General features: G+C 40.7%; 1 protein-coding gene across 4 annotated transcripts in view; it reads right to left on the reverse strand.

The window, feature by feature from the left end:
- Nucleotides 1-742: 742 nt before the first annotated feature.
- BASP1 (brain abundant membrane attached signal protein 1) overlaps nt 743-26,472 on the reverse strand; it is a 54,574-nt gene continuing 28,844 nt past the window's right edge. For all 4 annotated transcript variants that reach the window (XM_070774824.1, XM_070774821.1, XM_070774823.1 and 1 more), the window contains exon 2: nt 743-2,267. In XM_070774824.1, coding sequence (XP_070630925.1) covers nt 1,575-2,258 — 684 coding nt within the window. In that variant the 5' untranslated portion in view covers nt 2,259-2,267 and the 3' untranslated portion in view covers nt 743-1,574. The remainder of the gene's footprint in view (nt 2,268-26,472) is intronic.

A 26,472-nucleotide genomic window follows, 5' to 3' on the forward strand; every position in this document is an offset into this window, starting at 1 on the left:
AATGAATCACCAGCCCAGGTTCGATGCAGGATACAGGAAGCTTGGGTCTGGTGCACTGGGATGACCCAGAGGGATAGTATGGGGAGGGAGGTGGGAAGGGGGTTCAGGATGGGGAACATGTGTACACCCGTGGCAGATTCATGTTGATGTATGGCAAAACCAATACAATATTGTAAAGAAAAAAGAAGTGCCTTAAAAGCCCTCAGTCCCTCAGTCATCAGTGCAAAACTGGAACAGGAATCCAGTCACTGTAAAGGCCGGTTTCGTGTCTGCTTTCAGTCCACAGCTACCATGAATATGTTTACAAACAGATAAAATAACCTTCAGTGGTTTCACCACTTACCTGCATGTTATCTATCTATAAGACCTTATGATTCTCTTCTACCCAGCCTTTAAGTTCAAATCCATTTATTGTTTTACAATGTATTTCATTCAAAATGTGACTTTTAATTAATCACATCCTCATTTTTTTAAGAGTATATCTCCGTAGACTGACACTGATCCAGCTCATTTTTTAAACAAATAACCTTGAAGATCCTGCTTTATTTTTCTATCCAAATATACCCAAGAAAACTCCCAATAATTGTTCTGTTCTCTACTGAGGCAATGACCCAGGAGCAGGGAAGGGTAATGGTGGTAAAAAGAAAACCAGTAGTCTTCATGACTTCATTTTAATTGTTTAACTTTATTACTGTTGCACCATTTATACAATTACATATAATTTCAATGCATCCATTGTACATTTTTTTTTGTTTTTTTTTTTAATTTTTATGTTTTTCCATTTTCCAATGAGTGGTGTGTTGGTGTCTGTGACACAGAATGGAAGAGAAAACTGGAACTGCAATGAACGCAGACTTTTTTTATTTTTTTTTTTTCATTTCCACTGACCAATAAACAGAACTACAGGTGCACCCAACCACGGACATGCATTAACTCGTCATGAGAAATCTAGGGAGGCTAAGTAGGATGAGAGAATGTTTGTTATTCCCAAAAAGACCGGGGGAGGAAAAATGGAGTATTGGCATCAAGATACATGTGGACAGGCTACGGTGGGCTGTCTGAAAGTTGGCATTCATCCACAACATTAAAAAAATATCAAAATAAGAAAAGCTGTAAATGAAAAAGAAAACACAGAAAATACTGCTTTCATAAACATCTGATTGCCTTGGCACAGCCCTGCGGGCAGAATCAAACGCCTCACTCCCCACCCCCCGCCCCTTGCAGAAAGACAAGATGTTCAGATCTTAGCGGCAGGAGCGCGTGTGACAGCAGTTCAGGTACAAAAGATGTACTGCACTTTCAGACATTGATCTTGAAAATCCAGGGCTGATTGGTAGAGTTGACTGAAGGTATATTAGATATTTCCCCACAAAAATACTATTTGGATTCTCCCCACCCCCTCCCTCCCTTTGATGGGACCACATCCTTATTCTTGGGCAATACATATGATTACTTCCGATTTGAAACAAGTTAGTATAGGAGAGAGAGAGACAGAGAGAGAGATAGAGAGACAAGAGAGACAGGTCGTCGTTAAGCTGTATTCTTTTTTCTTTCTTTCCATAGGCTGTCCTTTGTTACTCTTTCACTGCTACGGTTTGATCGGAATTAGCTGCCGGGGTCTCGGCAGGTTTGACCTCGTCTGCGGGGGCTGCGGGGGCCTGAGCCTTGGGCGTGGAACTCGGCGCTTCCGTGGCTGCCGGCGTCTCCTTGGAGGATGGGGCAGCCTCAGTGCTGCTGGGTTTTGAGTCTGAAGCTGGGGCCCCGTCACTTTTCGTCTCCTGCGCGGCAGGAGCGGCGGGAGCCTCAGTCTTTGTGGCGTCCCCTCCCTCCTTGCTCTTGTCATCCTTGGTGGGGGCCGCAGGCTCTGCTGCCTCAGCCTCCGAAGCTTTGGGGGCGTCGCCGCCAGTGGAGGGGCCTGAGGCAGCCGCCGGCTCCTGCTCAGCATCTTTGGGGGGCTCTGGCTTGCCCTCGGCCCCCTCCGTCGGCTCAGGCTCTGCCTTCGGGGCATCTTCCTTGGCTGCCTCGGCATCTTTCTCGCCTTCCTTGTCTTCGGGCTTGGTGGTGTCCTGGGCATCCTTCTCCGGCTTCTCCTCTTTGCCCTCCTTCACCTCTGGGGTCTCGGCAGCAGCCTGGGCCTCATTCTCCTTTGGGGTTCCCTCCTCTTCTGTCCCAGCCCCTTCAGCCTTCTTGTCTTTGTCCTTGGCCTTCTCATCATTCACATTGTACCCCTTCTTCTTCTTGCTCAGTTTGCCTCCCATCTTGGAGTTCTGTAACAACACGACATAAAACAAAACAAGAAAGAGTTACTCGAGGCTGTAGACAGAATGTCTGTGTCCCCCCAAATTCATGGGTTGACATTCTAAACCCCCAGGTGATGGTATTAGGAAGCGGGGTGGGGTGGGTGACCTTGCAGAGGTGATTAGGACATGTGGGTGGGGCCCTCATGGACAGATTAGCACCCTCATAGAAGCAACCCCAGCACAGACCTCTCTGGCCCCCTTCCCCATGTGCCCTCAAAGCCAAGAACCAGCCCCCTATAATCTCAAAGCAGGTCCTCACCAGATACCAAATCTGCCCACATCTTGATCTAGGACTTCCCACCCTAGCAGAACTGTGAGAAATCAATTGTTATTGTTTACAAGCCACTCTGCTGCTGCTGCTAAGTCGCTTCAGTCGTGTCCGACTCTGTGCGACCCCACAGAAGGCAGCCCACCAGGCTCCCCCATCCCTGGGATTCTCCAGGCAAGAACACTGGAGTGGGTTGCCATTTCCTTCTCCAGTGCATGAAAGTGAAAAGTGAAAGTGAAGTCGCTCAGTCACATCCGACTCTTAGTGACCCCATGGACTGCAGCCTACCAGGCTCCTCCGTCCATGGGATTTTCCAGGCAAGAGTACTGGAGTGGGGTGCCACTGCCTTCTCCGACAAGCCACTCAATCTATGGTAATTAGCTACAGCAGCGCTAAGATGCTTGTCAAATATAAAAACTGAAAGAGGCTTCTATTTACAAAGTAAAGGGTTCAGAACACTACTGAACCATGCACCTTAGAATGGTAAACGCAGTAAATCGTATGTTACAAGTATTTCATCACAGTTAATAAAATAAAATTTAAACAATGAATCATTTAAAGTATCTGATCAGTAGTAAGCCAAGGACATACCCAGCTAAAATCAAACAACAGTGATTAAAAAGACTAAGACTGTCAACTGCAAAGAGAAACGGAGCCACTATTTGTGGATCTGCTTCCTCATGTCCAGCTCAGACCCCAAGGACGGAACAAAATGGCAGTGACAGCCGTTTTAGATTTCTGGGGGAACTATCGAAAGGTGTCATGATTTTAAAACACATTCCAGAGAAATGACACAGCTGGAAAAAAATCACACAGATCTCAAATTTCAAGAAAATAATCTCAAGCTTCAAACTCCACTATTCGTATATGCACTCACATCTTCAAAGACCAAAGGCAAGGAGGATTTGGTCTATCTCAGTATTAAGAAGGACCCATTAAAGGAAAACTATTGCTCAGAAAAGAGTGTCACCGGTTACATTTGGTTTGTTAATTGTGTCAGACTTGTATTCATTGCTTTTGAAGGTATTTTTGGCTTAAAAGAAATAGTTTCATAGTAATATAACAATGTCCTTCATGATCAATTTCCTGATGCGAATTCAAACTAGATACTCAAATTTAATGGTCATTAACGGCCTTTTCCCTCAAAGGTAAGTCTCCAACTCCCTGGAGGCTGACACTGACTCTGGTGTAAGAACCTGTGAGTGTACTTGATCCTGAATCTTTCTCCTCTGGTACTAAAGCATTCACCCAAATCAATAATCAGGTATAAATTTAGTTCAGATATATTTTTATGGCATCATGTATCAATGGGAATCCACTGAAATGTTGCTCTTTAGAGGCAAATTGGTTGCTTTTCCTTGATGAAATGTGGCAAAAATCACATGGCAATATTCTCTTTCTTCCCCACAAACAAGTTCAGGAGAAAAGACAGAGAGGAGAGAACGTACACGGTGTCCCCCCACACAGGGGGCACCTCTGGTTCTGTTTCAGGTCAGAACTGACCCCTGGCAGAATTATATTGCACTCTGTGATTTTTTTTTAAGTATTTTCCATTTAGAATAGAAAATTTTCTGCTTATTCATTCCATTCCTTGGACTCATGATTCAGGACAGTGATAACCTACATTTATCTTATTTAAGAGCCGGGTGTTAGATACAAAAGTGCTATTCTTCAGTCAAAATTTGTCTCACCATGATGTATGTGAACTTCCTGTCTGGAATGACTTTAATAGTTGGGGAGGGAAAAAAAAGCAATAAACCAAAAGATGACGAAAATACTGTTCCTGTTCTCAAATTAGACCTTTATTATGTTATCAAAGTAAGAATTTCTCTTATACACATTTCTTTTTCAAAGGGGAGTGACTTTGGTCATAACCTACTTCAGACATCTGACAGACTATATTTAATTTAATTTTTGGTTATTTTTTCCTCAGAAATGAATGCAAGCATATATGGCAAAAAAACTTTAAATGCACCTTTATCCCCTAAGCAATCACAAAACAATAAATGAAAATATGAAAAAATAAACTGGAGCAGTATTTTAAATTACAGTTTAAACTCTTTAACTGAATTCTAAATTACCCAGTATGCATGTATGAATGGTGCATGTCAAAATGTCAACTCTGATATTTCAAGATATTTTGGTACATTAGGTTAGAGCTGCTGCTGCTGCTAAGTCACTTCAGTCGTGTCCGACTCTGTGCGACCCCATAGACGGCAGCCCACCAGGCTCCCCTGTCCCTGGGATTCTCCAGGCAAGAACACTGGAGTGGGTTGCCATTTCCTTCTCCAATGCGTGAAAGTGAAAAGAGAAAGCGAAGTCGCTCAGTTGTGTCTGACTCTTAGTGACCCCATGGACTGCAGCCTACCAGGCTCCACTGTCCATGGGATTTTCCAGGCAAGAGTACTGCAGTGGGGTGCCATTGCCTTCTCCAGCTAAGAAACAGAAAACCTGACAGGTCTGCCTGTAGGATCTTCTCCCAATTCCATAAAAGAAACCCATGAACCAACTTAGACAGTACAGAAGACAAAGTATAAATGTGGTGGGCATATGACCATAACCAAGTGTCCTCTCTGAAATACACAGCATGAAATTGTATACAGCTGTCCCTAGAGACTTAGAGTCATATTAGTTTACAAACCTAAAATCTACTTTACTAAAATTGGTGTTCTGAAACACAATTAGGACCAATCCTATTCTTTGTTTCTGGGCAGGAAATGAACGTACTTAATCAAATTCTAAGTAAGAAAGTATGTCTCAATTCCTACTGGTCTTTGAAAGTTAATAAACACTATAACTTTTTGCAAATTTTCCTATGTTAGTTATAGTGAGGTATCAGAGGGAGTCTTACAGAATTTTCTAGAACACTGGAAAAGCAGAACAGTCTGATTATTTCTCAAGAAAATATGGGTGAAAAGCTTGCTAACAACCAGGGATAAATTAGAATTCTAATTTCAAGTCTATTATCTGTTTCCAGGGATCCAGGAGCAACCCTAATCCCAAATATGTTAATCTTCTCAACAGCACCATGAGATCATAAGTATACCATTAGTATCTTCCTTTTATCCCTATCCAAATTCTAACTAGCTGAGTTCATGGAGCAGTGTCATAAAAGAAAAAGGCCAAGTCCTACAAAACTAGGTGAGGCAGGATGGCATGGTCTAGGTCGTCATAGAGAAGTCTACCGAGAAACTAGCAAGTGGGCAAAGTTCTCCTCTCAGGAAGGGTACCCATCCTGAGTCACAAGGTTGGTGCTGATCTAGGGTGACTCAAAACCCAAGATGTTGGCATGATTAGGACAAATTTCAGATTTTCTGGTACCCTCTGTCCCTGTAACTTTTTATCATCCCATTTGCTAATGGAGCTTTGTATCAAAATCCTAAAGAAATAAGGGGTGGTGGGCATATATTTTTTCTGTTATTTCTATCACTTATAATTTTGAAAGAAATCAGTTGGTGTAGAAATTCAGAAGTGTGCACTTCTAAATTAAAAAAAAAAAAAAAAAAACAGTTAAACACACACACAAGCCTATCAACTAGTAATCCATCCTGGAAGGTATTTAAACCCAAATCTTTCCCTGATAGCTCAGTTGGGAAAGAATCCGCCTGCAATGCAGGAGACGCTGGTTCGGGAAGACCTGCCGGAGAAGGGATAGGCTACCCACTCCAGTATTCTTGGGCTTCCCTTGTGGCTCACCTGGTACAGAATCCATCTGCAATGTGGGAGACCTGGGTTTGATCCCTGGGTTGGGAATATCCCCTGGAAAAGAGAAAGGCTACCCACTCCAATATTCTGGCCTAGAGAATTTCATGGCCTGTATAGCCCATGGGGTCACAAAGAGTCGGACGCAACTGAGCAACGTTCATTTTCAAGCTATAATGAAAGGGCTAGGCGACCTTTGCATTTCTCCACATTGGGACATTTACCAGCCACTGAGTGACACAGCAGGAAAACTCAGACCTGTGCACTGAACTATGCTCTCCATGTTGATATGACAACCAAACACTAAAGTTGATTTATTAGTTACAACATCTCAGAGGAAAGCAAACTCAGGAGTTGTCCTTGGAAATTACAAAAGAATTGTATGTTACAAGGGCCAAAACTACAGACTGATGGCTTCAATCTGGCCTGGAAAACAACTGCTGATCAACAGCAAGAGAGAGAAACTTCACTGTTTTTAATCTTGAAAATGTTGGACAGGAATCACTTCATGCAGATGTTGCATGTGCCGTTTCATGAGCCTGCAATAAGTGCTAGTTCTTTCCCCCATCATTTAATTCTGCAATTCTTAGATAATCATGTGCTTGTAAACTGTAGGAGAATAGTAGGACACAGGTTCCACACACACACAAGATCCAGAATCAGGAATTAGAAGCACTGTGATTAAAATATTTTTAAATGGCATCAAGATTTTTGGTATCTGTGTTCCAAGGATGCTCCTGCTGACTGGATATACGTGGAAAAGAAGTCTGTGTGGTTATCTGTTGTCGCCACCTGTGCGTGCATGCTGAGTTGCTTTAGGTGTATCCGACTGTGACCCTGTGGACGGTAGCCTGCCAGGCTCCACTGTCCATGGGATTCTCCAGGCAAGAATACTGCAGTGGATTGGCATACCCTCCTCAGGGGATCATCCTGACCCAGGGTTGGAACCTGTATCTCTAGCGTCCCCTGCACTGGCACCACCAGGGAAGCCCTTGTCACCTATTACCCCCATACTGCTAATATTAATATTAGTCTACTTCTTTGATTTGATTCTTTAATGTACTTAAGATTCTTGAGGTTAGAAATCTTTTAAAAATATAAACAGTCAGTCTATTATACCAAGAAATCATTTCCCAGACAGAAGTAAAAATTATGGATCAGTCACCAAATCTACTTCCTCCCAATTTGAGCTCATACTCAGAGTGATCATAGAAGAAACATCATTTTATCTTCCCACTAATTCTCCATCACCTGGTCCATGGAAACAAGAAAAAAACTCCCTTTCAGTTCTCAGGATGAAAAGAGAATCCAAATTCAATTAAAACTCTTCATTTTACTCATATTATATACATATGTGAAAGGCAAAAAAAAAAAAAAAAAAACTGATCTACACTTTATCTTGGGTAATAAGCTAAACATAGAATGCTTATGAAGGAAGGTAACAGTCAAATGCCACCACCTATCTGTTTTTTCCCACAGATGAAAATTTTCTTTTATAAAGTCCCAAATCATTTCATATTTTTCAGGTACTACAGTATTCTAAATGGCTCACAGCTGTCGTGTGACTATCTGCTCCTCCATTCTTTTTTTTTTTTTTGCTCCTCCATTCTTATAAACATGTGACTATCTGCTCCTCCATTCTTATAACTATCTAGTTAATTAATCCCACTTGGCTATATACACAAATACTCCAAAGAATGAAAACTGCTTTTTGGTGAAGAGAGAAAGTGACATTCTAGCACTGCTATGTGATGAAAGCAACCTGGAAGGGAAGGGGGGGAAACAGGAGAGAAGTCGTGAGAATCAGAGGGAAGATCAGTGGCGGGTATGAAGCCCCGGAGTCCAGTTCTTTGCCTACACTTCCCATCAGGACTCAGAAAGAGATCACATCCATGTTTTTGGGCCTCAGAAATAAATACATGAAGTAAATAATAAATGGCCTTGAAATCAGATTTTAATTGTTTCTCCAACACAAATATTTGGAGGATTTTGGTGAGTCTTTGAGCTAACAAGTATTTATTTTCTTGTAAATGGAATTCCTGTTTATAAGGTAATGGTCAACTACCAAGTTGAATACTAATATATACCTATGAAGAGAAAAAAATGTAATTCTACATATCACCACTACTGCAAACCTTAAAAAAATTTTCTTTGAGGCATTCAGGTGAAGAAATAATTTGAAATATTATATGGTAATAATGATACTCTAATAGACAAATATAGTCACCTCCACAAAGCTCTTGAAATTCTTTGATCCTTTTGCTCCAGGAAGGCTGTCAGAGAACACGGAAGATGGTCCTTAGCCATTCAAATTATCTCAGTTTGTGTTTATTTTGTACACACAATCCCAGGACATGCTGGGCAAAATTACATCTGTATTAGATGAACCACAATTCTTGCAAATTCTCTTATGATCAACTCATCCAGGACTTTCCCAATATGTTTTTAAAGAACATGCCTGCAATGTAGAAAACGCAGGTCAGAAAGATCCCTTGGAGTAAGGCATGGCAACCCACTCTAGTATTCTTGCCTGGAGAATCCCATGGACAGAGGAGACTGGTGGGCTGCAGTGCATAGTCACACAGAGTCGGACACGATTAAAACCTAATCAATATTCTAGCCATTGTGAAAGTGTTATGGTTTTCCAGAAAAATAAGATGTTTCTGGGACTCCTATGTACTCTTTCCTTTCTTCAGTCTGAAATAAAGCACTAAGTAAGCTGGTTGTGTTCAGTGAGAGAGAATGGGGTAAATATTGGATTGAAAGGAGTTTAATTTGGAGAAATAATAAGGTTGTCATCACCAACTTTAAAATTTCAGTTCTTAGAGGCAGGTCTAAGGAAAAGCGTGCCATTGGGCATTCTAGATAGCTGGGTCACTCTAGATAGCTGGGTCATCCAAAGAACTCTCAAGAACCATTCTGCATTCTGAAAGCAAAAGTATTGGTGATTAAATGTAAAATGTTTATCTCAGCCCATGTACTGAATTTTAGATGTTCTGATATGCAGATGATCACCTAAATGATGATCACCATCATTTAGGTAGCACTTTGTTGGTTACATTCATTAGTTGGCTTCTCATATCTTCAGATGAAAAATGCAAGTCCCAGTTATAGCACTGACTCTCTTCAGAAAATGCAACCTTGCATAATGACACAGTTTCTAGGCATTAACTACCTGGAAACCACAGGGATTATGTGTACTATAGTCTTCCTACAATGACTACATACTTCATGACATTTCCCAGTTCCATTTCTCCTCAGTATAATTCTGTATTTTTGTTACTTTGTCAATGAACAATGATGTAATTCTGTGACAATGAAAATCACTGGCATACATTAACTGGTGTATAAAACAAAACAAGAAAATGATTAACAGAGTATTTCTCCATATGGCCTGAAGTTTACAATATTATGACTTCAATGCTATTTCTATTTATATCTCTCTCTCTGCACTATTATCTAGGCATTTTTCTATATAGGACAGCTTGCATCATACAAAGGTCCCATCCACTGCCAAGTTTCTACTTTGAAAATATGAATTTGGATTAATTAATCACTTCATCTAGAACCAGGAGACTATAAAGTTCTTAGGGATAATGTCAAACAGATTACAGTGAAAAAGATGACACCAAGTCTATGGCAAAGTCTAACATGAATATGCAACAGTATGTGTCAGAGACCGAAGTGTTATTTCTGGTTTGATTGCTGCTTCATGGTGTGATCAAGATGAGGAATAGTGTCTCCTTTTGATTCTGTTTCCATCTGTGAGGCAGATATATTTTCTGCTGATTATAAGATGGAAACAGAATCAAAAAAAGACTATTTGTCTTGATCACGTCATGAGAACCAATCACGATTTCTTGACAAAGTTAAATATGTGGTCATAGCAAATTAAACTGTGTCACTCTGAAAATTCAGGGCTACAAAAACTCAACAGGTTTAAATACAAGACAATCCAATTATTGTTTTTTTAAGGTAACATACAAAGTTAGAACTGACTCATAAAATGCATCTGCAGACAAACATCACCAGACATGCTGGTTTCATAATGATTCTGGCTGAAAAAATCCAAGTTGTTGATCAAACCTACCTGCATTGGCTTCAGGTAGGTTTGATCAACAACTTGGGTTGTTTTTTTTTTTTTTTTTAACCTTAAGGAAAGAATTTTAAAAGTATGGAGAAACACAACAAATTCAAAATACATTTACAATAAGATTAGAGGGGGAGAAATCTAAAACATGATTGTTAATGTCCAAAAATTTCTGTTTTTAATAAATGACTGGCCTTTTCCTTTCAAATGCCGAAAGTTTTATTCTAGAAGAAAATGAATGCCTGGTGATAATGTCCATTGTTGGAATTATCTGATTCAGTGAAAGCTTCCATTCGGTAACATCACCAACATTTAGGGATGGGAATGTCCTCCAGGGAGAGGGTACTACAGTAAGAATTGTCAACCCATGTCTAAATTTCTAAGGCAAACCTATTAAATATGAGTAAAATTTTAGAGAAACATTTTCAAAGTTAATTTATTTCCCTGTCACAATAAAAGTGTTCAACATTGTAAAAATGTACTGTAAAATGTACAAATCTGTGGAAGGCACACAGATACACAAACACTCACCCTGCTACAACCCGATTTTCCTAGAGAGCTGGTTGAGATGAGTTATAACTACAAAGTCAGAAAGCTCTCTTGTAGAAAGGGAAATTAATCACAAATGACATTTCTACTCTCCTTTATGAAGTCCAGGCCCTATAGAGCACCCTCTAGTATCTTTAAGGATCTCTCATCAAAAATTCAACACACAGGGACTTCCCTGGTAGTCTAGTGGTTAAAGCTTCATGCTTCCAATGTAGGGGGTGTGGGTTCAATCCCTGGTCAGAAAACTAAGATCCCACATGCTCTGATAAAAAAAAATCCAACATGCAGAGTTGACTTAAGAACTTAAAATCTTCAGAAATTATTCTAGATTTAAAAATAGACTTGCTCCTTAGTAGGAAAAGAAAAATTTTTTCAAGTTAAGTGACACAGCAGAGAACGCATGAGAGCAAAAAGTCTACTCTAGTCTAGCATGGGGGTTCAGTTCAGTTCAGTAGCTCAGTCGTGTCCAACTCTTTGCGATCCCATGAATAGCAGCATGCCAGGCCTCCCTGTCCATCACCAACTCCCAGAGTTCACCCAAACACATGTCCATCGAGTTGGTGATGCCATCCAGCCATGAGGGTTAGACATACAGAAACAATTAAAATGAGACAGCAAAAAATTAGTTTTCCCAGAAGAGATGACCTTTAGTTGAAGTTGGGAGACAGACAAGGTGGAGTCTGAAAACAGTAGAAATATCCAAACTATTTATACACAGGAACTTACTCTGTCTAGGACTGTCTTACTATTTAATCTTTACATATATTAACCCATTAGTCCATAATCTCATCAATCCTACAAGAAATTATTACTAATTCCACTTTATTACAAGGAAACTAAGTCAAATAACCTACCCAATATGACACAACTCATACTCTGGAAATAGTGGTGTGAACCCACACACTCTGTCTCTGGAGTGAGGGCTCTTAATCACTATGATAAACTGCCTTGAAAGATGACTAAGCTACCTTTAAATGAAAATAGGGAATTGGAAAGCATTTATGTTAGAGCAAACAAACAGGATGCTTTCAAATTATGGTGCTGGAGAAGACTCTTGAGAGTCCCTCGGACTGGAAGATCAAACCAGTCCATCCTAAAGGAAATCAACCCTGAATATTCACTGGAAGGACTGATGCTGAAGCTGAAGCTCCAATACTTTGGCCATCTGATGTGAAGAGCCAACTCATTGGAAAAGACCCTGATGCTGGGAAAGATTGAGAGCAGGAGGAGAAGGCGGCACAAAAGATGAGATGGTTGGATGGCATCATCCACTCAATGAACGTGAATCTGAGCGAAGTCTGGGACTGCAGTGGAGGACGGGGAGCCTGGCGTTCTGCAGTCCATAGGATTGCAAACAGTCAGACACAACTGAATGACTAAACAACAAACAACAACAAATTCTTGACTGGAAGAATCTAGTCAAGAGTGTATGAAAAACTTATTTACACTTTGGAGCTAGGTGAGGACTCATCTACCTGGAGGGAAGGGTGATGGAACATAATCTATCAAGGCTGCCTAACAGAATGTTTATACCTACGTGGCAGAAAGCAGAAAACCAGATTTTTCCAGAAAGCGGGGGGGCGGAAAAAAAGGTGTCAGAAGTCAAGAAAGAATTTTAGGAAGCAGCTTGGAGGAGTTAGATTCTGCTACAAAATGAGTTTTTTAAAAAAACAAACCAAGAACAGAAATTGTGCAATTTGATCTTGTGATGAGTTGTTTACTACTGACCCTGGAGTGACTCAGGTAGGAGTGAAGACATTCACCTCTTTGCAAAAGGCTCAAAAAAGACATGAGCCAGAAAAGATATCTACAAAGGCCCACACTGAAGGGTTTTGGTGAAGTGAAAGCAATCTCAGGGCAACAATTTACAATTTTGTCAATATTGGATTTTATTTGCTTATAAGGATTTGGAAGAACTGAAAATATATATGGGAAGATGGGATGAGACAACGAATAAAGAGAGAAACTAAAGTGGAAAGATAAAGGAGAAATAATGGACAGGGCACAGTTCTGAAAGACTGTCGGTCAAGATTAAGCCTGGTAAGCAGGAACCCTTGCTATACAGACGGAGGAGGGAGAGAAGTTAAGTGAATTTCAAATCCAGTGGTTTTCCCAGACTGGCCATGGCATAGCTCTCTTTTAAGTGCATGTAGTCAATCAGAATTATTCCAGACCAAAGACTCAGTAAGGTCTCTCTAGTGTCAACATGGTATCACGTGTCTTGGAAATAGCCATTGACCTATGGTACTTTATCTTCTCAGTTCTTTCATGTAACAGTTAAGAGATTTCTCAAGTACTGGAAGGAAAAGGACTGATATTTCATCAACTAAAATGTCTGAAAATGCTAAAGAATGAATACAGTGACCACTAAACCAAGAGAGGCCTTATTGTGAAACAATCTGATGTGCAAAAGGAGAGCAAATAGGTTTAGTGCATTACAAAGGAGTTTAAGAGTTTCTTAGATAACAAATGCATAGTTGATATCTAGACCCATATTTTATATAAATATAAATATGAAATTAATTTCTTTTTTGCTAAAGCCAAAATTTATTTATTTATTTTTAATGTTTACGTTGGAGTACAGTTGATCAACAGTGTTGTGTTAGTTTCTGGTATAAAGCAGAGTGATTCAGTTTTACATATCCATGTATCTATTCTTTGAAGGCAGGAGGAGAAGCAATGACAGAGGATGAGATGGTTGAATGGCATCATCGACTTCATGGACATGAGTCTGAGTAAGCTCCAGGAGTTGGTGATGGACAGGGAAGCCTGGCGTGCTGCAGTCCATGGGGTTGCAAAGAGTCGAACACGACTGTGCGACTGAACAGATTCTTTTCCAAATTATTTTCCCACTTAGGTTATTACAGAGTATTGAGTAGAGTTCCCTGTGCTGTACAGTAAAATCTTGTTGGTTATCCATTTTAAATACGACAGTGTATACAAGGAACGTTAATTCTTAAGAACCTAATTGCTGCTGCTGCTGCTAGGTCACTTCAGTCGTGTCCGACTCTGTGCAACCCCATAGACGGAAGCTCACCAGGCTCCTCCACCCATGGGATTTTCCAGGCAAGAGTACTGGAGTGGGGTGCCATCGCTTTCTCTGAAGAACCTAATTACTACCCTATTATTTCCTTATTATGCAATCTAGTCTTAGATAAGCCTCTATCTTTGGTTATTTATCTATACCATCATTTCTTAACCCTTTTACATTGTGTTGTATTGTGTTGGAAGTTTTAGCAGTAAGATAGACTGAACCCCATTTCAACATCAACCTGTAATCTAACTTCAGATTTATTCAATGTAAATATAATGATACCAGAACAAGGATTCAGTTTTCAAGTTATAGGCTCAGAAGATGAATCTATACAACCATATAAATTGAGTTATATAAACTGGGCTTTCACTTAGCAGTAGAAATAAGGCTAAATTAAAACTGAAATGTCCATTCCATTAAATGGGACATGGCCAAGTTCCAGGGATCATCCATGATGAGAAACTCTAAAGCATTAGAAGCCATCACATAATTAAAATGAGAATACACAGAAACTACTACACTAATATTGACAAGGCATTTTTCTTTTAGATTACTATGTGTATATTGTAAAGATCAATTTTTCAAAGTATATCTCCTAATTGATTCTACAAGCTCTGAGCATAAAACTCTGAATGGACGCTGCTGTTATAAATATGGCAGATGATGGTTAAGCTTGTCTTGGAATAACTAAATGCAGACCTCATGCAGAGGGTTTCTTATCATCCCACTTTTAAAATATCCTACCACACAGAGCAAACACTATCAGAGAACATGTATTATTCATTCTCATCAATTGTCTAATATGCTTTTAGAGTCTGCTGTACACACACATCGTTATTTATTTGCACTTAACGGGTGAGGTGGTCCTTTCAAAAGCCACGCTTAACTGCATTCTAACATATGAGTTTAAATGAATCACCTGCTCTTTTAGTCAATAAAGCTGGTAAAGGAACAACAATCAGCCCAGGAAATGCAAGCCACTGAGATCACTTCTGAACCATTCCTCTCTTCCACAGACCCAGGAAACTAGCATGTCTTATCACCACGGCTAATTTTGAACTCTTAAAACAGAGTTTTTAAAGCACAGGGAAAAAACTCACAGGAGCTAAGATGGATTAGACAGACCATCATGGGCTCTGGAACTGTAACAGACTTGCTCAGTGCGGCTCACCCGACAAAGAGAGGCTGGTGGCCAAGGAGACACAGAGGCGGCCGCCTACACTGAGAAGAACTGCAACTTCATTCCAGTAATTTCCACATCCAATCATAAAGGGAGGCCTGCACTTTCTGTGAACACCTAAAGTCACCATATATTGACATTTTAATGTGTCTTTTTCTTCCCCAATGGCACAACAGCAAATGCAGTATTTCCAGTCCTGAGCATTTTTGATGAAAACCATTCCAAAATTCTCTATATGCATCCTTGATTTTTATTTTGTTTTTCATTTATTTATTTTAATTGGAGGCTAATTACTTTACAATATTGTAATGGTTTTTGCCATACATTGACATGAATCAGTCATGGGTGTACATGTGTCCCCCATCCTGAACCCCCCTCCCTCCTCCCTCCCCATCCCATCCCTCAGGGTCATCCCAGTGCACCAGCCCTGAGCATCTTGTCTCATGCATTGAACCTGGACTGGTGATCCATTTCACATATGATAATATACATGATTCAATGCTATTCTCTAAAATCATCCCACCCTCACCTTCTCCCACAGAGTCCAAAAGTCTGTTCTTTACATCTGTGTCTCTTTTGCTGTCTCACATATAGGGTCATTGTTACCATCTTTCTTAATTCCATATATATATATATGCGCATCCTTGATTTTTAAACAAAGAATCTGCTTTTTTTCTTTGTGTTGTGCTTAGCACAAATAAGGATTCAGTAAACATATTCTGAATTAAGATACAATGCATTAAATCCACAGGCAAATAGTATGTGCTATATCTATCTTCAAAAGGCTATTGCAATAGAGTTTAAGCAAGAGTGTTAACATTTAATGTCATCTGTCATCTGGCCTCTCCATACAAATCAAGTTTGTTTCTCAAAACTTCTCAATCAAACACTCTATCCCAAGCTGTCCATGTTCATACTCCCTGCCATGCTTTTTGCCTGCTTCAAAACTGAGCATCTTGGCTACTTAATGAAGCACTGAAGAGACATTAAAGGTTTGAGTCTCAGGGGGCTGTGAGATTTAAAAACACAACTGAGGGCTATTTCTTCCTAACCATGCAACTACTGAAAAAGAGACTGTCTTTTATTCCAGACCAGGCATATGGCAAAAGCTCAACAGATACCTTCTCAAGTAATGAATCAATGGGAAAGAATTCTAATTAAAGCAACTAGAATTCAATACCAATTTGTTCCTTATTCATGATGTCATGTGAAGCAAAGTCACTCAAATTTTCTTTTTGGTTGATATTTCAATATAATGTGTCAAACAGTAGTAGTGAAATCTGTGTACGTAGAAATCACCAGTGAGGAGCCTGTTAAAAATGTAGAACCAGGGTCTCATTACAGAGGCTAATTAGGGGGTCCAGAGTGGGTCCCAAGAATCTGTTTTTCAACACACTGAGCAGGTGGAGCCAAAGCTGGTGACTCAAAGTCATTATTGAGAAATACAGATATATGGAGTTTGAAGAGACACTGGGTCAGTTAAGGGATTTTTCGCCATCTTTAAAAACTGAAACATGAAACCAGTGTGATTCTGGTGATTACAAAGCTAAAAACAATCATGGCAGAACATCTAGCTGGGTCTAACTCAGAAATAAGGGTGGAAAGAACAGGGTGGTATCAGCCCCAAAGAACGAGTCATTTTGTCTTTGAGTTCTCTTTGTTACCAAAATTATCTGGGCTTATTCTCCTTCTCCCAAACACCCCAGTATTCAATCATTCCCAGCTTCCCTGGTGGCTCAGATGGTAAAGAATCTGCCTGCGATGCAGGAGACCCAGGTTCGATCCCTAAGTTGGGAAGATACCCTAAGGGAATGGCAACCCACTCCAGTATGCTTGCTTGGAGAATTCCATAGACCTAGGAGCCTGGCAGTCTCCAGTCCATGGGGTCGCAAAGAGTCGGACACAAGTGAGAGAGTAACACACACACACACCACCCCTCCACCACCCTCTCCCCACCACTCTCCTCCCTAGGCCCCTCATTTTAGACATGCGAGCAGCCCACTTAGAAGAGCAAGGCTCCTTCCATTGTTACCCTAGCAACTCTGCCCATTACTGGAGTGGAAACACAGCTCAGTGGATATTCGGCTCTGTAAACTCCCTTCTTATATAACATGAGGTTTACACTGTTGTTCAAGGTTTACAGTCCACCCTGTTGAGACAATACCGTTTTCAGAAGCATCCATTTTATGTAATTAAGAGTTCACGTTTCAGAAAACAGGTTTTCCTTTTTTTAGTTTCAAATGGAACTTTGATGGCTTGCCAATGAGTTTTGAGACCTGATCCAACACTCTGTGGGGGGAAGTGTATGGGCAATGGGGTCAGCCGGCCAAATTCAGCTACGTGAACTTGGGCATGAACGTTAACCTCAGCAAACGCAGCCTCAACCATAAAAGAAAAAAGAGGGAGAGGAGGTTATTAATAGCACTTAAATGGAGAATTTTCAGGAAAGGCCATAGTTCAACTAAAGACACACAGCAGGTATTCAGTAATTTTTTGGTTTACTCTTTTACCTAAAACCATTTCTCAGTTGTGTCAATAATAAGGAGTAATCTTGAATTTCAAGATTAAGGAAAACAGAGGTGAATACAAATTACTATATTCAAAACAGGCAAATGAAAATGGATCCAATTATAATCAAACTAGTAATCACTTCCGTTAATGTTTACATTCTATATTGAAGCTCACAATATCCATTCTATAATCTGTAGATTTTAAAAGCAATAAATGTTACTAAATGGGTAAAATCTTAAAATGATGAGAACAGATGTTGGTTCTTGGACATGAGTCCACCTTCTCCCCAGGTTACCGGCCTCCTGAATAAAGCAATCTTTCCTTCCCAATCAACAGTCTCTAGTACTGGCTTTCGAGCAGTGAGCAGCCAAACCTGAGTTAAGTAACACTGGGAAAAGATGAATGCCGAACTGGAACACCAAAGGACCAAGTGTGCCCAGCATACATGAGAAAACGCTACAGGGAAAATCAGAAGGGACAAAGGATCTTAAAATGTGCTTTAAAGCAGCCTTGGGAGAAGGGAGAGTCTTTTCCTGACTATTTTTCTCTTACTGCTTTAGATTGAGCAACTGTGGTGAAGGGCCATACAGAGTACCCCTGTTTTGCCCACTTCACCTGTCTGGAGTTCACACCGTAAGAAGGAATGAAGTTTGGGCACATGCTACCCCATGGATGAACCTTGATGACATTACAAAATGAGCCAGACATCAAAGGACAAACACTGTATGCTTGCACTTATATGAGGCACCCAAAGGAGTTAAATTCACAGAGACGAGAAACAGATGAGAGGCTACCAGGGGCTGGGGGGTGCTGAGGCTTAAGGGGAATTTCTACCTAATGGGTACAGAGTTTCTACTTGAGATGATTAAAAAGTTTCAGAAATAGAAGTGGTGATGGGTGCACAGCACTGTGAATATAATTAATACCACTGAATTAACTGAACACTTAGCAATGGTTAAGTTGACAAATTTTATGTTACATGTATTTTTCCATAATTTACTGCTGCTGCTACTGCTAAGTCACTTCAGTCGTGTCCAACTCTGTGTGACCCCATAGACGGCAGCCCACCAGGCTCCGCCATCCTTGGGCTTCTCCAGGCAAGAACACTGGAGTGGGTTGCCATTTCCTTCTCCAATGCATGAAAGTGAAAAGTGAAGGTGAAGTCGCCCAGTCGTGTCCAGTTCTTAGCGACCCCATGGTCTGAAGCCTACCAGGTGCCTCCGTCCATGGGATTTTCCAGGCAAGAGTACTGGAGTGGGGTGCCATTGCCTTCTCCGTTCCATAATTTAATGGAGTTTTAAATGTAATACACAAACTATTGAGTGTACGCTTTAAACAGGTGGATGTACGGTATGTGAATTATATCTCAATAAAGTGGCTGTAAAATGATAATATCAATAAACCTTTTCCTTAGGAATATCTTATTCTTCACCTACAGCTATAAAATAATACATTTAAATACAAAGTAAAGGAAGGAATTACCAGATATCCTTTCTAGGTCTCAGGAAAAAAATTCAGGCAAGAAGCCAGTCACTTCTCTATTTTTGCCTATAGACTTAGAAAAGCAAGCTAAGAAAAATCCAATTGTCTGAATCCATAAGCATGTTTCTTGGGAGTTGGACAAGGCCTAGGAAATGTGGCATTGAGTTCTGAGCCACACCAGCATCATGCTAAGACTCAGTCTGTTGACCAAGTGCTAAATACCATCCCAACATGGGGAACTTAAAACAGGCCACCTATTTCATGCCTCAGTGGAGTCCCTCTGCGGCCATGCAAGCCACACAAAAATTCACCTGAATCGCTCTCCCTCAAAAAAGAACTGACACCACTCCTTGTGAACCTAAATCTTTACAAATATCTGTTAAGCCTGAGCTTGAATCTCACCATAACCAATGCTGACTGCTTATGTTAAATAAGCCACGTTACTCCCCGGGGCTTGGTTATTTCATTTGTAATATAAACAACTAGCACTATATCCCTTAGGTCTATAATCTTTCATCTTTACCCAAAGAAGCTGCAATAACGCACAAACTTAATGAGATGTTGCTGAGTACTCAAATCTGCTAATGCATATATTTCAAGAATGCCACTAACGTCCAGGTGCTGTGCTGGATGCCCAGTGGGAAACAAAATCAACTCTGACAGCCCCATCCTTTAAGTCCAGGTCAGACGAAAATTCTTTCTCTGAAAAAGGTCAAAGTAACAGCACATGCTAGCTTTGTGGGCTGGATGCTAATGGTATGGCTTAAACTATTTCAACAAAAACATTTCAGCTCAATTTATTTTGCAAAAGTTAGAGCAGAAAATACAGAAGTAGGGACCAAAATCTTTGCCAATGAGGCTTTCGTTGTCCTTCAAATTTTTTCCACAGTATCTGAGATACAGACCAAGATGGGAGCTGAAAGGACCAAGAAAAGCACTAAAAAGCGGGGTGGGAAGGCATGCTGATACCAGACAAAGGAAGGCCGAGGGACACCTCTGATGTCAATGACAGATACACCAGGAGTCACTCAGTCGGGCACAAATTCCTTCTGACCAGGAAACCAAGGGTCCCATCTGTGCACTCAACCCGTGTCTCCTATATGCGGGTACCTGGAGTTCAGAGTCTATAACGTGTTCTGATCCGTAGGATGTTGCTAAATGGAATACACCAGTGACGGTCCGAGTCTTAAGCAACCCTGGCGTTGTGACAGATACATTTGACGACAGGTGTGCTGTCTTAATAAGAAAGTCAAAGGCAAACATAGTGTCCACTGAAAACAGAAGGTGGAGGTAATAGAGAAGATGCATTCAACATGACAAAAGTTACCTGATTTAGGCAAGCAGGAAAAAGTAAGCTTCACTAAAGATCCTGAGGCTTCTACAACTCATCCCCATCACCAAGCTTGCACTCCCACAACTTCCTGCCTGGTAACACTTTCAAGGGTAATGGGTAACAATTACCACACTTCCTGATTGACACTAGGCATCAGTGTGGGGCAAGAGATTTCAAAAGACACAAGAGCCTTAGTCTGACACCGGTACCACAGATGCTACACAACTCTTAAGATCCCTACATTCCAACAAGTTCCGTTCCAATCAGTTCAGTTCAGTCGCTCAGTCGTGTCCAACTCCCTGCGACCCCATGAATCATAGCACGCCAGGCCTCCCTGTCCATCATCAACTCCCGGAGTCCACCCAAACCCATGTCCATTGAGTCGGCGATGCCATCCCACAATCTCATCCTCTGTCATCCCCTTCTCCTCCTGCCCTCAATCTTTCCTAGCATCACGGTCTTTGCCAATGAGTCAGCTCTTTGCATCAGGTGGCCAAAGTACTGGAGTTTCAGCTTCAACATTAGTCCTTCCAATGAACACCCAGGACTGATCTCCTTTAAGATGGACTGGTTAGATCTCCTTACAGTCCAAGGGACTCTCAAGAGGCTTCTTCTGTTCCAATACCACATTTTAAAGTCCAATTTGTTCATAAGTCCCACAGAGTTAGCCTAGGTACCCAACTAACACAATCGGCTATACTGTACTGTACTGCAGTGGGTTTACAGTATTAATATTGGAGAAAGAAAGGGCACCCACTCCACTATTCATACCTAGAGAAATCCATGGACAGAAAAGCCTGGCAGGTGACAGTCCATGGGGTCACAAGAGTTGGACATGACTGAGCAACTAACACTTTGACTTCACACAAATAATACACAAAAAACATGTATACCGAAATACATAAAAAAAATATGTATAGCTTTGGCTCTTTCATGTTGATGTGTGGCAAAAACCAACACAACATTGTAAAGCAAGTATCCTTCCATTGAAAATAAATAAATTTATTAAAAGAAATATAAAAAATAAAGAAAATATTTTTAATCTTACAATACAGAAAAATACAACAGCTGGCACTGAGTGAACAGGCAGGCAAGTTACCAACTGGAAGAGGAAGAGGTAGGAGATGGTGGAGCTGAAGAATCACCAGCAACAGGGGGCAGAGAACAGGCTGTCCTTCACTCATGTCTGACATTGATGGCAAAGGTTCCGGTTCCCTGTTGGAATCAGATGCATGTCCACATCTTTGTAAGTTTGCTCGTAGGGCACTTACTTTACAGAATCAGAGTGTGGAAGGTAACACCAGGCTGTGACTCATGAATCTACATTAATGGGAAAATCCTAGTGAACCCACTAACTATAGTATGAAGTGGGTATATTACTCTACTCTGTTACTACCAGGGGTCCTAAAAAGATTAAGTTGAACCAAAAGGAAGGAGAATCTCTGTTAGAACAGCATCCTCTTGCACCTGCTCCTCACCTCTCTAGACCTGTAATGCTTTTCTATAAAACAAAGTGGCTGAGCTGTTTCCTCTCTAAAATATCATGTGTCTAAATGATGATGACAATAAACACTAGTATAGAAGAATTCACATGTCCCAAATTATTAACTTGTTTGCCAAAATGGGTCCAAATAAGTGAATAAATAAATGTTGCTTGTTAGAATTATCATGCAACATGAAAAATCAAAGCTATACCTTCAGTCAATTGGGAGGCTAAAAGGAAGCACAAGGTGAATTAAAATTACCTAAGACCACCTACAAAAGATGGAGCATCTATTAAAGGGCAAGATCAGTGTCTGAACCGTGTTACTTCTTTTGGTGCCAACTGAAATAGGCCAGCCAAGGGGCCATCCAGTGAAATAAGGACATTCAACATAGACACTGCCTTAGGATTTACTCCCTCCACTTTAATATTGGATCGCTTACTAATTTAAGCCTAAAATGTCTTAGGGATCATTACGAAGCATGGCGTAGAGCAAAAATTCCTTACGCTACATCAGGATTCAACTTTGTGATGACTCAAACATGGGCTTTGCGATTGTTCCCAAATTCTTACCTGAGAAATGAACATAGTTATTCAAAGCTTATTGAATTCTTCATTAAATACAGAAGATCTTTCGCAAATTAAACACTTCTAACAACTTACCTCACTTTACTTATTCACACAGGTTTATTCCATTTATAACATAGCTGTGAAAGCAGACAATGTTAAAATCCAAACCATCTTCTTTGGCAAAACTCTCTTTACTTGGAATTAATGAAAAGTGTCACAGGTGATTATAATAGACTCACTATAATAGACACCCAAACTCCACCAGGACTTCTCAGTTCCCCCAGGCACTCAAATTTCAAAGACCTTCTGTATAAGAATGGTATATTTCCTGTAAGTCAAGAGGAGAGCCAAAGGGCAAACAGATAAGCAGGACTCAACAGCCGCGAGGGGGCCATTCCCCAAAGGTGCATCCTGTATTAATGATGCACACAGCCAGCCTGGCCTGGGGGAGGAAGGGCACTCTGAAATGAACACACACGGCAGATGAAAATTATTTTAGCAAAGATTTGCTTTTTCAATTACAAATAAATGAGAACTGCTAAAGAGAATCAAGAATCTGCTTATGATTCTTTTACAAATTCATTATGCTCATTTGTTATAATCAGCACTTATTTGCATACAAAGTCCTGGGAATTTGTTCTTTCATGAGAAAAAGATAATTCCCTTAAAAACCTTGTGTAGCTCATATCACCTCAAATTCTCTACTATAATACAAAAGCAGATTTGCAATTTGAACCTACTGGAAAACTATCAACAGTATATATACATATATACGCATAACAAAAATTTTAGAAAAAAACAGGAGATAAAGTAACTGAGGTGCAGATGTTTTCTATTCCATGCTGCTGCTGCTAAGTCACTTGTCGTGTCTGACTCTGTGCGACCCCATAGAAGGCAGCCCATCAGGCTCCCCCGTCCCTGGGATTCTCCAGGCAAGAACAATGGAGTGGGTTGCCATTTCCTTCTCCAATGCATGAAAGTGAAAAGTGAAAGTGAAGTCGCTCAGTCGAGCCCGACTCTTAGCGACCCCATGGACTGCAGCCTACCAGGCTCCTCTGCCCATGGGATTTTCCAGCCAAGAGTACTGGAGTGGGTTGCCAGTGCCTTCTCCGCACCTATTCCATAAAGTCCCCTAAATGTCATAGTGGTCTTTTCTTTGGTAAGTAAAATGCATGAAACTTTGCTAATAAAGCAAGTAGCCAAACATTCAGATTCCAGTCTGTAACACCACAGATGTTGGGATACACACACATGGATGATGATCAAAGAACTCAATGCCTCAGTTAGGTAATCAAGGCTTTCCATGATTTGGGGACTGACTTGAAAGATATGGATTTATTTTGAGAGATGTGGAGGGACCTTCATAACTCAGAATTCCATCAAGACTAGACAGGAGAAAATAAAATAGAGAACAAAGGAAATCCAATTTCATACTTTGCAGCTGCTCTCCCCAAATTGTCATTACACTTATAAAAGATCATATAGAGATAAGTTAATTTTAAAAACAAAATTGGCTAAGTATTTTGGGTTCTGGAAATGAGAATGACTGCCTTTTTTTTTTTCACAATTTTGTCAGATGATTTTACTTGCAGCATTAAAAGCGGAAATTCTAGAACTTAGCTTTCTTCTAGAGCAGGGGTCAGTAAATTGGGCCACCTGCTCGTTTTTGAAAATAAAGCTTAACTGGAACACAGCCATCCCATTCATTTATACATTACAGCTGCTTTCATGTCACGAAAGCAGAGTGGAATAGATATGGTAGAAACTGTAGGGCTGGCAAAGTCTCAAATATTTACTATCTAGTCGGCACCCCACTCCAGTACTCTTGCCTGGAAAATCCCATGGACGGAGGAGCCTGGTAGGCTGCAGTCCATGGGGTCACTAAGAGTCAGGCACGATTGAGCGGCTTCACTTTCACTTTTCACTTTCATGCATTGGAGAAGGAAATGGCAACCCACTCCAGTGTTCTTGCCTGGAGAATCCCAGGGACCGAGGAGCCTAGTGGGCTGCTGTCTATGGGGTCGCACAGAGTCGGACACGACTGAAGTGACTTAGCAGCAGCAGCAGCAGCAGCAGCCCTTTAAGAAGATGTTTGCTGACCCCTGTCTAGGCTAGAGTCTTGGATGAACATACTTCACCAGTGACTCAGTTCCTACTATCAGATGAAAGTGTGATTCAAGCCTAAAAGATGCTACAAAGATTAATCAGGCTCTTTTGAGCCTGCAACAATATTATCAGTAAAGAAGAATGTCACATGGGAATGTTTTAAGATTGGGAAACAAGATAATTTTTTTAAAAAACCTCTTATCACATACTTTGTATTCTGCCTGAGAACAGAGAGACTTAGGTTTGATATCAACACAGCAACTCCAGGTTAAAAACTCTGGACAAGCCAGGAGTGGAAAATTAGGTTGATTTTTCATACTTCTGTAAACTCAATGCAGGTAATCTCACACACACACAATAGACAAGTTCACCAAAGAACACACTTTCTGTAAAGTGCAAAGTTTTTATAAAGAACAAAGTGACTTTTTATAGTCAGGAAGATCATGTATCAACTGAAATAGGAGGTGCAGTTTAGTCGAGATTGATTAAACAGCACGAGCAAGAGCGGCTCTTTCTTCTCGCAGTAAGGAAAAAGCAGAGAGGAGCTCTAAAAACACGTTTAAGGGTGGACAAGAAAAAAGTTGTGGGTTGAAAAAAATTAAGTAGGAAGGAGCAAAGCAAGCAAAGATAGAGACATGCTGGTATGAAAAAAAAAAAGAGCCCTTTATAGAAAACACGATAGAAACTACTGGGTTGGCCAAAAAGTTCATTCAGTTAGTCAATCTGTTATTCAATCAAGTTCTTGATGAAAACTGAAAATATGTCTTTTATTTTTACTTAAAACCAAATTTTAACTTTTGGACCAACCCAAGAAAATGGCAACCCACTCTACCATTCTTGCCTGGAGAATCCCATGGACAGAGGAGCCAGGTGGGCTATAGTCCAGAGTCGCAATAGTCAGACAGGACTTAGCGACTAAACCACCACCAACGAATTCATGATTAAAAAAGAAAAAGAGGCTGTGTTTAGCAAGTGACTTTAAATAGTGTGTGTGGGTTTTTTAATGTGTGATGAGAAATACTGCCTTGGCACTGATTAAACAGGACTCCTAGGGTCTCACTGAACTAGTACCTGAATCTGGCTTGGAGAAGTACCATGAAGAAGGACCTGTATACTGTAACTCAAAGAGATGCAAGCTCAGATTTGTTGCTACAGGCTTAGAGGAGCAGATGTCTTCTCACCTGTGACCAAATTTTTTTCCGGGTGAAAAATAAAAGGCTTCAGGAAGACTGACATATACTGAGTCCCTTGGACTGCAAGGAAAACAAACCAGTCCATCCTAAAGGAAATCAACCCTGAATATTCACTGGAGGACTGATGCTGAAGCTAAAGCTCCAATACTTTGGCCACCTGATGTGAAGAGCTGATTCACTAGAAAAGACCCTGATGCTGGGAAAGACTGAAGGCAGGAGAAGGGGATGACAGAGGATGAGATGGTTGGATGGCATCACTGACTCGATGGACATGAGTTTGAGCAAACTACGGGAGACGGTGAAGCACAGGGAAGCCTGGCGTGCTGCAGTCTGTGGGTCAGTAAGAGTCAGACACAACTGAGCAACTGAACAACAACACAGGTCAGACCCACCCAATCAAGAGCAGAATTCAGCAAGGCGGAGCCAGCAACAGGGATGGTTCCAAGTCAGGCCCTGCAGGTACAGGGTGAGGGTGTCTGAGCTCACAGGGGCCCCTGGAATGTATAAAATGTTGAGATCTCAAAGAAATTAAAGACAGCCTCCAAAATGCAAAAAGACCTCCAGATTTTAATGAATAAGTGTTTTAACTGTTGCTACAGACTGAATGTTTGTTTCCTCCCCTCACCCAAAATCCACATGTTGAAATCTAATCCCCAAAGTGATGGTGTCTG

This window comes from Bos indicus, chromosome 20 (genome assembly GCF_029378745.1).
Source record: "Bos indicus isolate NIAB-ARS_2022 breed Sahiwal x Tharparkar chromosome 20, NIAB-ARS_B.indTharparkar_mat_pri_1.0, whole genome shotgun sequence".
In the NCBI taxonomy this organism is placed as follows: Eukaryota; Metazoa; Chordata; class Mammalia; order Artiodactyla; family Bovidae; genus Bos; species Bos indicus.